This window comes from Ictidomys tridecemlineatus, chromosome 9 (assembly GCF_052094955.1).
Source record: "Ictidomys tridecemlineatus isolate mIctTri1 chromosome 9, mIctTri1.hap1, whole genome shotgun sequence".
Lineage (NCBI taxonomy): Eukaryota > Metazoa > Chordata > Mammalia > Rodentia > Sciuridae > Ictidomys > Ictidomys tridecemlineatus.
In genome coordinates, this window is record NC_135485.1 from 729,305 (window position 1) to 742,996 (window position 13,692).

General features: G+C 50.1%; 1 protein-coding gene across 3 annotated transcripts in view; it reads left to right on the top strand.

Annotated features, from left to right (window-relative positions):
• The first annotated feature begins 486 nt into the window (after window positions 1-486).
• Maea (macrophage erythroblast attacher, E3 ubiquitin ligase) overlaps window positions 487-13,692 on the top strand; it is a 37,004-nt gene continuing 23,798 nt past the window's right edge. Inside the window, exon 1 of one of the 3 annotated variants that reach the window (XM_078020810.1) lies at window positions 487-637. In XM_078020810.1, the coding sequence (XP_077876936.1) occupies window positions 569-637 (69 nt within the window). In that variant the 5' untranslated portion in view covers window positions 487-568. Of the gene's footprint in view, window positions 638-1,253; window positions 1,482-13,692 lie in introns of those variants that run through there. The other 2 variants (XM_005319043.5, XM_040292854.2) reach the window with 2 other exon arrangements.

The window sequence follows — 13,692 nt, forward strand, 5'->3', positions numbered from 1 at the left end:
TGAACGGGAAATGGTGGGACCAAGGTGCCACGAGAGGAAGGCCCAGGGGCTCCGGGCCCTCCTGCTAGGGGGGCTTTGGGCCTGTGAGTTGGTTTTGGATACTGGGCCTTTCTCTGAATCCGGACTCCCGTGGCGGTTAATCCATGAAAACCGGCACATAGGAAAGGAGTCCCCCAGAGCAGGGGAGGCCGCGGGGACCGCCAGCAGGTGTATCCGAGAGGTGACCGCAGGGGGGTGGCCACCAGGAGAGTGCAAGTGCCACGCGCGGCAACCACCGAGCCCCACACGCCTCTAGGGACGCGCCCAGCCAGGACACCTCTCTGTGCCGATCCGCCAGGGCCAAGGCGTCTGTGGCCAAGGCTCCGCGGGGAATTCAAGGAGGAAGCCACCCGTCAGACCTGTCGCCGATTGGCTGAGGCTGGAGAAGGCCGACGGTGATTGGTTCGCGCTTTTCTGCGCAGCTAGCAGCGGGGCGACGCGATTGGTGCAGACGTACTGCCCGCCCCGCCCCGCGCCCGTCACTACCCGGCGTGCCTCGCGCCCGACTCCTCCGCTCGGCCGGCCCAAGATGGCGGTGCAGGAGTCGGCGGCCCAGCTGTCCATGACCCTGAAGGTGCAGGAGTACCCGACCCTTAAGGTGCGCGCTGCTGCGCTGTCCTGCTTGCCGCTGCGCCTCCCGCCGGGGTCTCGGGGGGTGCGGGGCACGGGCCGGGCGCGGAGGGCCCGGGGGCGGGGTCCGCGGGGGGCGGCGGGGCCGGGCTGGGCCCGGCTCTAGGTTGAGCGAGGGCCGGGGGCCGGGCGCCGGGCGTGGCCGGTGGGGCTGGGGGTGGCCCGGGGGCGGCCCAGGGCCTAGGCTCCGGCAGGTCAGGCCCGCGTCGCTGGGCAGTCTGCGGCGGCAACCGGAAGGCCGGTGGGGCGTGGCGACCGCCTCCGCGCTAATGGGGCGGGGGCCGGGCCCAGCTGCCCGGCTGCCCTCGGTCTCCTCTCGGGCCTCGGCCGCCGGGGGCGTGACCTTGGGTGGGCGCGGCGCCTAGTCGCGCTCCGTGAAGCTCCTCGGACCCGGGCTTTGAGACGCTTGACGGACTGCGTCCGGAGTGATTCCCTTCAGAGACCCAAGGTCGGACGTTCCTGCGAGAGCCAGCCGCGCTCTGGACCCTGCGTTCCTTTCCTGGGGGATGGTGGCTTCTCTCCGACCAGAGCAGCCGGCGACACCGTCCAGCTCACTGGTGATAGGTGGTGTGGCCGAGTGGCCCCAAGTCGGTTTAGCCGGGCATGGAGAGCATAGGCTCGGAGCTGGCCTGTGCAGTCGAATCCTGCGCCGTGTGCATAGGGGAGCCCTGGTGCTTGACTGGTGCTTCACACGTAAGCCTGGTAGCACCCGTGTCCCTGGCAGTCTGGAAGGCACCTGTTGGTGTTGTCGCAGCTGACGTCTGGCCGCCCTCTGTAGTTGTCCTCAGAGAAAAAGCAGAGCTCATTAGCAGGTGAGCAGCCATGTTGCACAGCAGCTTTATATTTCAGTGTTTGTTTGATCAAGGAAGTGAGGGCAACGTTGCTGGCCCCACCAATTCTTTGCCAGGACTCAGGTGGTGGGCATTTATACTCTTTTTTGGTGCCCCTGATGGATTTCTATAGGTAAGAGATGAAGACTCCTCGGCTCAGAGTGATCTGTACTGTGGCGCTATCAGAGGGGTCCTTTAACCACTGACCTTTAGCCCCAGGCAGCTTCTGCCACCCTGTTGGCAGACCATAACTGCCTTGCTTTTGGTTTGGCTGGTGAGTGTGGGAACCACCAGGCAGGAAAGTTTGCAGAAACCCTTCCATTACTCATTGAATGCACTAGGAAGGGAAATGGATGGTTAGGAAAGGGTTCTTCAAGTCCTCTTTTCTGATGATTGCCTGCGTACTTTGCATTCCAAAGCTTTGTGTAGCTCTCTGAAAATGATCATGAGGGTACTCTAGCAGACACAGAAAGATCGTGATATCATTGCAGGCAAGCTTGCAATATTTAAAGAAAACCTCATTTTTTTTTTTAACTCTTTTTTTTTTTTTTTTAAAGAGAGAGTGAGAGAGAGAATTTTTAATTTTTATTTTTCAGTTCTCAGCGGACACAACATCTTTGTTGGTATGTGGTGCTGAGGATCGAATCCGGGTTGCACGCATACCAGGCGAGCGCGCTACCGCTTGAGCCACATCCCCAGCCCGAAAACCTCATTTTTTAATAATGATATTAAAGCAGAATTTTTGCACATAGAAATGCTACTTCCCCTAGGAAATAGCAGTCTTGCTCTTCCAGGTACTTTAGAGGCCATCCACACACTACTTCCTCTGTTCTGTTGACTGCATGTCCCTGTTAATTTTTTTTTCCCTTAGGAAGTTTTCAGGAATAATTCTTAGTGAATGATGAGAAGGGTTTAATTGGGAACTAGGGATCATTGATTTAGAAGTTTTTTTTTAAATTTTTTTATACTTGTAGATGGACAGCATGCCTTTATTTATATTTTTATGCTGAGGATTGAACCCAGTGCCCCACACATGCTAGCCCAGGAGTGTTAGTTAATAAAGAATTAACAGAAGGCTGAGGGCTCCAGAGCTGCACTGTTGGCAGTTGTGGAAGGTCCACTCGCAGGCACAGACTAGAGTCAGAAGGCAGTGAGGGCTGGGTGCCAGCAGGCATGGAAATGAGTGTGCTTTTTCAGTCAAGGGTGCATTCTCTTGCAGGGTCATGGGAACTGGTGGGTACTGGACTGAATTTTTGGGGGAGAGTTTAACTGCTTTCTTGCTGAGTAAGTCTTTAGACATGCAGGTTTGGGAGCCTCAGGCGGATTCAAGTTGTGGACTCAAGATGTCTACATCCTCAGCCTCAGGGCTGGTGGTGGGCTCCTGGGTACTTGGGTACTGTTTTTCTTCAGGTGTTGTTGCTAGCATGTCCTAGCCCTGGGCAGGTTCTGTGCTGCGCCTCCATGTCCACCACAGTGGGTGGACCAAGGCAGGCCTTCCCATAGCCCTGTGCAGCCCTGCCTGGCAGGGTGTTTAGTAGCAGCCTTAGCCTCTGCCTACTGGATGCCAGGAGGATCCCCTCAGTGCCTCCAGACATTGCCAGGTATCCCCTGGACAGAGTCACACCCGTGAGCACCTCTGGATCTTGCTTTAGGAACTTGTTCTGTATTCTTAAGGGGTACAGGGGTATGGGTTGTGAGATTACACCCTGTGTTCTAGCTGTGACTAGGACCTTCTGCTCCCAGAGGCTGTCTGTTGTCAGGTTGTAAGTGATGGTCCTCTGGAGTAAGGAGAAACTGGGATGTATAGTTCATCTGGAACTAGAAGCTCTGGCTTGAAAGTTTTTGCTGGTTATAAAAGTAATTTTTTTCTTCAAATTTTTATGCTGTATAGAGATCATTCCATTGATATTTCTTTTTTTCCCTTCAGGAAGTTGAAGTAAACTAGCATTATCTCTGCCTTCTCTGTTACCACCCAGATCAGGTAGGAGTCTGCAGGGCCCAGGGGCAGGGGCCTGGCACTTGTTGCTGGGAGACCTGGCTCTGGAATCTCACTCTGCCTCAAGTCTTGCATGGGCTCATCTCTGTCCTTTCCTGGAGCCCAGTGAGGCGGTTCCCAGCTCAACTTGCTTGATGGTGTCATCCTCTCCTCAGAGACACTAGGCTGAGAATCAGAGGTGTTGTTCCCAAACAATTCTCTTGTGGTTTGATTTTTTTTACAAGAATATTTAAATTTCTGCCTTTCCTTTGAGGATAATCATGTTGACCAAGTACTGCCCCGCAGTGTCATAGCCTGGGTTGTGTTTGACAGAGTGCCTCAGATTATAACTTCTGGTGCAGTTTTCCAAAAGTGTTCTTGGCTAGATTTGGGAGGGTCATGGGTTCTTAAGTGGGAGAAACACTGGTGACTACGGTGTTTGGCTTAGGAGCTGGACCCCGTGTTGGGTTTGGTTCCAGCTCTGTTGCCCTAGACCCTGCTTGGGTGTGTGAAGTAGATCTGCTTCTTCCCAGGAGGGTTGTGTTATGCTCAATACCCTTCTCTTACCCTTTACTGGGTGTGCAGTGTGTTAACCCCTTCCTTTTCCAGGCCTGAGCCCTGCCAGTCCTAGAGAACCACCCACTCTTGTCTGAAGCAGCTTCATTCTGCCCTTCTGCCTCCTAAACCCACCATGTGGGGGCACAGCTGAGGCCCCTTTCTCCTGGGAGCTGGGCCACCCTTTGTTTCCTCCCACCATCATTCTCATGTTTCACGTCATCTGTTGGACATGGGATGGAGCAGACACTATTCTGTTGGTGCTTCTGTGTTTTCTTCTGGGCTGGTGGACATTGTCCTCCTCTTATCTGTGCCTTTCTGGGGGGATAGGTCCTGCAAGGAGGAGGCAGGCTGGATTCCCGCTAGCTGCTAGGTTGTATTTATTTATTTATTTTTTAAATACTATTATTTTAAGCAGAATTCAAGTTAGGAAAAGAAAGACTTTCCTAGTTTTTAGAATGAACAGACCACTTTAGGACTAAAACAAAGCTCATAGCAGCCAAGGGGCTCGAAAGCTGGGTGTAACGGCCCAGCCAGTGGCCTCAAAGCTGGGTGCGGCTCAGCTGCAGGCATTGATGCTCTTGTACCTTCACCTATGCTCTTTGTTAACCTTTCTGGTTGGGCACTGTGAGGAGCTTGGAGTGTCGGGAGGAGACAGGCAGGGTCCCCCTCCCTTGCACTCTACACTGCAGCATACAGAGGGCATTGAGCAGGTGAGCACAGATCACAGATGTTAGGTGCTGTGAAGACACTGCGGAGTCAGGGTGACTGATGGGCAAGGCTGTGCTGAAGTTTTGGCAGCCTTGCCCCCAAAAGTACACAGTTGTTCAGGGTGATGTGATTCACTCCTGGGCTGTGGTGCAGAGGTCAGTGAACAGGAAGCAAGCCCCAGGAGGCGAAGTGGCACTGGAAGGGAGAAGAGTCACACAGTTGCATGCAGTGGGTAAAGGTGCCTATCTGCAGAACTGCAGCATGGGATGCCTAGGTGACTTAAGTGCTGTGAAGCTTAGTCTCTGCCCGCAAAGGCTGCTGACTGCTGGGGTGCAAGGTGTTGCAGGGCCAATAGTTTGAGAATCTGAAAAAAAAAAAAACCAAAAAATTGTCCACTGTTTTGGTAACTAGGAACTATTCATTCATATGAATAAAGCGAAACACTCAGCAGCACTGAGGGCCTGGCATTAGCTTCCTGACAGAAGCTCTGGTGCCACCCAGTACCTGCCTCTGCCTCTGGTCCAGTTTCCTTTCTGTGCTTCCCTCCACCCTTGCCTTGTCTCTTTTAAACCTCCTTTCCCTTCGCACTCACCCATGCCCCCTCCTGACAGCTGATGACCTCCTTCAGCTGCTGTGGGTCCTTAGCTGCTGTGGGTCCTCCTGCCTGCTGCCCTTGTTTCCCAGGGTCAGTGTGCAAGTAGCCAGCTGCTTCTCCCTGTCTGCTTGCCCCTCATCTGTCTGTGCTCTCTAGTTTAGGTCTTGCCCCGCACTGATGTTGAGGATGCAGGGTGTGGGGGTTCCTCTGGGTGACCACCCCCAGCTAAACCCTGGTCCTCCCTCCACAAGACTGCATGTCCTTTAACCTTTTCTCTGACTTTTCACTCTTTCATGTCCTCAGATAACTCTGAGAGGTCCCACCTCCCGTAGCTAGCCCCAGAAAGGCATCTGTCTCTGTCTGTAAGGTGGACAAGAGATGCCACGAGCAAGACAGAATGCCAGACCTGGGAACCCCAGACCTGGCTCTTACTGTTCCAGCCTTTCTGCCCCAACTGAGGACAGTGTGGTCCTGCCACTTGTTCTGTGGCTGGTAGGATCCCTTTGTTTTAAGGCAAGGACTCCACCACTGAACTTCACTCCCAGCCCCTGCCCTTTTTGTTTTGTTTTTTAATATTTTCGTTGTAGATGGGCATAATACCTTTATTTTATTTATTTTTATGTGGTGCTAAGGAATCCTGTGCCTCACACATGCTAAGCAAGTGCTCTGCCACTGAGCCAGCCCCAGGCCCTGGGGGGTGTTTTTTATTACTCTGCTTCTCTTGTACGGTCTTGAGATCACTTTGATGTCTGGTCCACAGTGGCTGGTGGGCTGCAGCCTTCACATCTAGCAAGGAATTGTGAAGTAAAAGCTGTGCTGCCCACTTGGACTCACTACCTGCATGAAGCCTTCCCAGAAGTCCTGTTGAGCGTTTATATTTAAGCCCATTGGCCAGAGGATAGGGTGATCATTTCCAGCTTTAAAGAAACCTAAAAAAAAAAAAAAATCTATAGCACGTTTGTGGGCTTGTTGCTACTCTAAACAAAATTGGGATTTTGTGGTTCTATTTGATCTCTGTCCCTGTTTTGGTGTCTTTATAGCATTAATCATAATCTGACAGAATTGCCTACCCATTTTTTTTTTTTTTGGTCAGACCTCTCCTTTAAAATAAATGTCAGCAAGGGCAGGGGCTTTGTGCCTCTCGCATGGAGTCACAGTAAACAGCCATTTGCCAAATTAATTGTCCACTGTCTGGTTGGAAGATTCCTTAATACTTTGAGTCTACTTTTGTTGACTTGCTGCATTCCAGAGTACTGTTTATGGCATTCAGGGTCATCTGGGTGTGGTCAACCCTTTGTGCTTTCTTTTCCACCCTCCTCTAGCTCCTGTGTCTTTTCCATGCAGCCTCAGCTCCTGCCTGCTGTTACCAACAGAATTCCAGCCCAGGGTCAGTACTCCATTCGGCATCTGTGCTGGCCCCAGCGCTGTGCCCATTGCTGAGGAAGCCCCAAATGCTCAGTGCCCGCCTCCATCCAAGGACCATTCTTTTTCCTTCAGCCTGTAATACTTGACCTGCATCTGTGTGCTCTGTGCATGGCTTGGTTCGCCTGTGTATGCTGTCTCACTCCCATGGCTGCGGATGAGTATGTGTGCCCTGCTCCAGGGCCAGACTTTGTTCACCACACCCACACATTGCAGTCTTCCAGTTAACCAAGACCCATATTCACCCTCTACTTGGGCCCTGCTTTTGGTCCGTGGTGTTGCCTCTCCTCTGCTTTTGACCCCTTGTCCATGACAGTTCTGTGGCTGAGGTCACTAGTGACCCCAGGGTGCTATCCAAGCCCACAGTGGTGTTTGGGGTCTTGACCTTTAAAGTGTCATAGCCACTGACCACCTTCTCCTTGAAGGATATTCCTGTTTGGCTCCCAAGTGCCACTCTTGCCTGGATTCTGCAGGCTCACAATTACCCTTCAGCCTTGCTGAGTATTGATGTGCCCTGGACTCAGTCTTTGGCATTGGTCCTTGCTGTCTTGTTGATCTCATGAGCTTTATTAACTGGAAGGGCCCTCTGTGTACAGTGCTCACTCTGCCCTGGTGCTCCTGCAGCCTAGAAGACCTAGCTCTTCACTTGGATCTCTAGAGTGCTTGGAAGAGTTAAAGCCAAACTTCATCTTAACTGCCTCCTCATAGACCAGCCCCATCTTTCTTCCTCTGTAAAGGGCAGCCCCTCAGCCAGAACCTTAGAGCTGGCCTTGACTCCTTTGTTCTCACAGCCGCACCCCACCACCTGCACACCCTCTTTGCTTGACTGGAGAACGTCTGCGGGTCCAGCTGCCTCCTGCTTTCTCTCCTGCTGCCGTGTACCTGGACGCCTTCATCTCTGGGGAGGGGTTGAAATGGTCTCCTGGCTAGTCTCCTGCTCTGCCCTTACCCACTAATCCCTTCCTCACCTTGCCATCAGATCACAGGCCATGTGGTTCTTCTGTCCTGGAGGCTTCCACCTGGCTTGGGTAAAGGTCAGGGTCATTGGAGTGGCCACTTCAGTCCCTTCATGATGGCCCTTCCTCCACTGCTATTGGGCTCTTAGCCACAGTGGCCTCTGTGCTGCTGCTGGACTTGCTGGCCTGCTCTTCCCTCAGATGACCCTAGTGCTTTTTCTTCCGGGCTTCATGCCCCTCTTCAGTGAGCATCTCTGGTCATTGCTGATACTGGCAGCCCCACTCCGTCTCTCCCTGTCTCCTCCTCAGCCAGCATTGCCTTCCAGTTTGCTGTTTTGCCTCTGTATTTCTGGGCACTGGGAATAGAAGCTGTGCTGGAGGACAGAGATAATTTTCAATCAACAAATGAAGTGTTAAATGTTGTTTGGGCAGTTCCGCCAAAGCAGTAAGAATTGACTCAGAAGTCAGCGCAACTGTTAGGAAAGGTCAGCAGGGTAACCGGGCACATGAGAGACACCCACAGCTTAGTCACGGCCAGGGCCCCATCAGTGGCAGTTAGAGCATATGGTGGGGGAGATAACCCATTCACAGTACCTTCCAGTGGGAATAAATGTCTAGGGTAGAGGTTGGCCAGCAGCAATGTCACTGAAGGAGCCTTTAGAAAAGGCTGTACTGACAGGCTGGCATTAGTGGGAAGTACTGAGTTCTGTGTGGAAATGGTGAGGATGCTTGGTACTTGTGCTTGACTTGGTATTTCTTTCTTGTAATAAGGAGGCCAAGAAGAGTGGGGCTCTGCTGACCCAGAACCAGGGATGGGACTGCTGAAAGGATGATCTCAGCATGACCTCTGCAGTGCTTCAGGCTGTATCAAATGTCTCACTTACAGAGCAAGAATAAGCCTTGCTTGTGGGAGGTGCCTGAGCTGTCGCTGGTGGGGCTTGTGGCTTGTTTTGTGTGGGTCACTGAACTGTGTGGGTACCTGTCCTACTGCTTGCCTGTCATGCTGTGGCCATGCTGCATTGTGTGCATGCCCTGTGTGTGTTGCTGCCCATGCACTGTCCTTCCTACAGTGGAGCAGTGGCGTAAAAGTGTTCTGCAAGTGACCAGTGGGTCGAGGGTGGTATCATGACATGAGCCCACGGGAGCAGCATGGTGGTACAATAGTGCCCCTCCTACCTTGCTTCCTCAGCTACATCTCACCACAGCCTTCGGGAGGTTGACCAGAAGCATGTCATTCTTCAAGAAGCCCATTTAGAACAGAGTATGAGCTGTTTCTGTCCCAGATGATCTTCCATCAAGGTGTCTGCTGAGCTTGGGGCCATCAGTTCGTGATAGAGCCACTGTGATTTGCAGTACTCTCTGTACCTCTCCAGACAGAGGGACATGTACCACCATCCAGGGCAGAAGGTGTGATTAGCTTCCTTAGTTGTTGGAGATAAAAAGCCTTGTGCACTTGGGAAATGCTCCTGTATTAGTAGAAGGCAGCCAAATACTTTATGATGGCAAACCGAGATGCCTGTTTTTGTAAGTAGCTGCTGTCAGAAGACCTACAACAAATATTGAAGAAGATTTGAGGAAGTGTCCTAAAGCAGATGATGAAGCGTGGGAGGGTTGCCACAGGGTGGGATGCAAGTACAGATGTTTCCTGAGTCTTAGCTCAGGGTGTTTGCCAGACTGGGTACAAGTATGAAAACAGGAAGGATTACTCTTGTGAATGCCTGACAAGGAAAGATATCCTAAAGGAAATGCAATTTAACATCAGCTCGGCAGGTTGACCTTAGAGGTGGTCATGCCACAGATTACCAAGGAAGAACTGGGTAGATCTGATTTTAAAAAAAGAAAGAAATTTAAATATTTGGCATAGCCAGGCAAGATAGGTCCAGAATTTAAAAGCAAATAACAGATTTTCAAAAAAATCTACCAAATACCAAGCTGTGGAGAGCTGATTCTGGTTTATAAGAAAGATTCAAGACCTCTCCTTTCCGTGTGGTGTTGGACAAGGAATACAAACAAAAAATGTACAGGAGGAAAAGTGTTTTAAGTTGAACTACATAAAATCACTACATTCATAGTTTTTTAAATGGTGACTGAATACTTGTAACAAAGATATTCTTAAAGCTCCCTACAGAGAAAAGCCCAGGGCTAGATGGCTTCACTGGTGAATCCTGTTAAACGCATGAAGAAGAATGATACTTCCTGACTCACCTGTGAGGCCAGTATCACCAGAGAGCCTCAGACCAGCAGTCTTCATTTTGCTGCAGGTGTGTGAGCTTTTGTCCAGACTCAGTTCTCTTGCATCCATCTCCATGTCTACTCTTGACAGGACACAGTTTTGATTGTTGTAGCTTTATAAGAAGTTTGGAAATCAGGAAATGTGCGCCCTACAACTTTGCACATTTTCAGGATCGTTTTTCCTTATGAATAATTATGGATGCTCAAGTTCTCAGTAAGATATTGGCAAATGAACCCCAGCAAAGTATGAAAGGAAGTGCAAATGACTGTGGGTCACTTGAAGCATTCAGTGACTCCTCCATGTGAATACCAAAGAAGGACAAAAAGCACAGATGCAGAAAAAGCCCTTAGGGGCTGGGGATATAGCTCAGTTGGTAGAGTGCTTGCCACCTTGGGTTCAATTCCCAGCACCAGGAAAAAAAAAAAAAAGAAAAGAAAGAAAAGAAAAAGCCCTTAACAAAGTTCAACCCTTTTCATCAGCAAACTAAGACTAGAAGGGAACTTCCTCAACCTGATAAATGACCTCTTTAAAAGCCACACTAGTGTCAGACCTATTGCTGGAAGCCTTTCTCTGAAGTCAGCAACAAGACAGCAATGCCAGTTCTCCCCATTTAAATCTGACACTTCTGGAGGTCCTAACCAGGGTAGGTAGGCAAGAAAAATAAATAAAAGGCATTCAGAGTGGAACGAAGGTTTATTTGCAGATGCCATGGTCTTGTCCTGTCTAACTAACTGTTTATGGAACACAGAGGAAACACTTGCAAATCATCTATCTGGTAAGGGTCTAATATTTACAATATTAGAAGAACTCGTATAGTTCAGTTATGAAAGGCAGATAACGTGACTTAAAAATGAAGGCTAAGTAGACGTTCTCCAGAGAAGATGTACAGATGGCCAGTAACCACAGGAGAAGATACTGAGCATCATTAGTCCTTCAGAAAATGCCAGATGAAGCTACAGAGAGGTTCCAGTTTATCCTCACTAGAATAGCTGCAGTGAAAAGGATGGCCAGTGACCAGTACTGAACACAGAGGAATCCAAGTACTCTGTTCTGCTGGTGGGAACATGCAGTGGTGCGGCCACTTTGGCACGGGGCCTGGCTGTTTGACAGGAAGTCATATACAGAGTTACTGTCCATTGCCTGGGTATACCCCCAAGAGGAGGGAGAACATCCTCACAAAACCTCGTAAGATTGTCAGCTTAGGCTTGCAGGGAGCTCTGATCAGCCATGGAAGACTGCCTCATTGATGAACATCAGCCATGTTCTGTGAAGTGGAGGGAGCTAGACATACATGTCTCCGGAAACTCCCGAACACACAAATCCACAGATGGGTCAGGTGAATGGCTGCTTGCCCAGCCATTCACCGGTCTAGGAAGGACTTCAGTGGCATGGGAGTTGTTTGTTGTTGAGAAGAATATCTTCTCAAAGGAGTTGGCGAAGAAGTTATACAACCTTGCTATCACACTGAAAGCTGTTGACCCTTTAAAAGGGTGAGTTGTGTAGTTGTGAATTGTGTCCATGAGAACAGTGTCACATTGATGTTTTGCATGGCTCAGCCCTTCTGAGGAGTGCACAGGCATGGTTCTGGTGGGCACCTGTGGCATGTGGCCCTGTACACAGAGTGGTCTTCAGGGAGACCCGTGGAACAGCAGGGTCAAGGATGAGGCATAGTTGTATCTCCTGTCACCTCCAGTAGGAAGATCTGAGGCCCAGGTTCCATCATTCCCACCAGGGCAGAAGCGTGAGCTTCCCTGTGGCAGCAGAGCTTGTGAACTGTTGATTGTCCAAATGGCTGTGTGCTGAGTTAAATATACCCTGGTCTTTAAAGGATAAAATAATGCAAAGTGTCTAACAGTTATTAATTGTGTGTTCAAGTGAAAATATTTGGAAATTAGATAATTTCTTGTGGTGGTGGTGGCGGGGATTAACACAGGTTCTCACACATGCTAGGCAGTGATCTACCACTGAGTTATGTCCCCAGCTCAAATGAAAATATTTGGGATGTATTGAGTTAAGTAAAAATATATTAAAACAGATTTCATATTTAGTTTTGTTTTGTTTTTGTTTTTTGCAATCCTGGAGATGGAACCCAGGGCTTCTTGCACATGCTAGGGAGGCCCCATACTGAGCCCTCTTGATTTCTTTTATTTCTTTTTTGAGACATGGTCTCCCCGGGTAGGCCTTGAACTTGCTATCCTGCTGCCTTAGCCTTTTGTCAGCTGGGATTACAGGTGTGCACAACTGTGCCTGGCTTATTTTACTTATTATTGTGGCTACTAGAAATTAGAAATTGTGTGTGCAACTCACATTGTAGCTTTACCAGGTGGTGCTGACTGTGCTCTGTTTACCTTGCACCTACCCCCATGCTAGGGCTTGAACCAGGACCTGGAGCATGCCAGGCAGGCACCCTGCCACCGCCCCCTTGGTGTTTGTGTTCTGAAGTTTCTCTTCCTGCTTGGTCTGTATTCATGATGAGAGTTAAGCTGTGGTAATCCTCACCATCTTATTTTGTTTTCTTATTTTCTATACACTTATCTCTTTTTATTTCTTCCCTTTGTTGGGTTGATAGGTTTTCTTTGTTCCATTTAATCTCCTTTTGTGGTTCAGCCCATTCATAGCCAGGCTCCCCTTCATGACAAATCAAGAAAGTCTCCACGCATGGCCACATTCGTCCTGGCCAGGGAGTACCTTCATGGAGAGCCTCTGCTTTGGGCAGCTCTGTCCACGTGGAGGAGTCCACGCGTGCACCTTGTACCAGTGTCTGCATGCTGCGCTCGGTGCTGTGTGCCCAGCAGTCCTTCACCCTTTCCCTTGCTGGTCCGGTTTCTTTGTAGGAGGCATCCCTGCTGATGAACATCCAGACCACACAGGTCTCTGTGTGGCTATGTTCGTTTCTCTAGGAGTGGGACTGCTGCATCATCTGGTAGGTGGTCTGCCTACCAGAAACTGCTGGTACCAGGCCAGGTGTTCCTCAGTGTCACTAGCCTATTCAAAATGTTCTTCTGATAACCAGGGTTCTCCAAGAAATAGGACTAACAGGATATATGTGTGTTTGTGTGTATAAGATGATGTAAAACCAGGAATTGGCTTATGTGATTGTGGAGGCTGGGAAACCCCAAGATCTGCAGTCAGCAGGCTGGAGATCAATAGAGGCTGGTGTAGTTGTTTTCTAGTGAAAAGCCTGAGAAGCAGGAGAGCCGGCAGTGAAGTTCTAGTCCAGCAGCAGGCAGGCTTGAGACCCAAGAAGAACCAGTGTTTCCCTTCAAGTCCAAAGCTAGAAAAAGCCGAGATCCAACCTGGGTGCCCAGCCGTCGACCCCCCTGCTGTGGTGTCCTTCATGCTGTCCTGATGGTGGTGGTGCTGTCAGCCATCCTGTGTGCTGCCAGCCCTTCATCTTTTTTTGTGGACATTTCTGTTGTGCTCTTCAGCTGTCAGGAGAACGGGTTGTCGTGCTGGTATTGAGCTGTGGGAGTCCCGCAGCCTCCGTAGGGTGTCTCCCCTGCATCCTTTTAGGCTGGGCCTTGTTTTCATCTCCTTAGACTGTTTTCAGAGTTGTTTGATTTTTTTTTTTAATATTTTTTTTAGTCATAGGTGGATGCTGAGAGCCACAGCCCAGTCGGAATGACGGAATGACATTTTGCCAGAAGGGAGTAGTTGAGAGGTGACTCCATCGAGCCATTGAGATGATGATGGTTATGTGAAGCTGTGTATTCAATTGTATATTAGACCCTTCCCCGTTGGTTGGG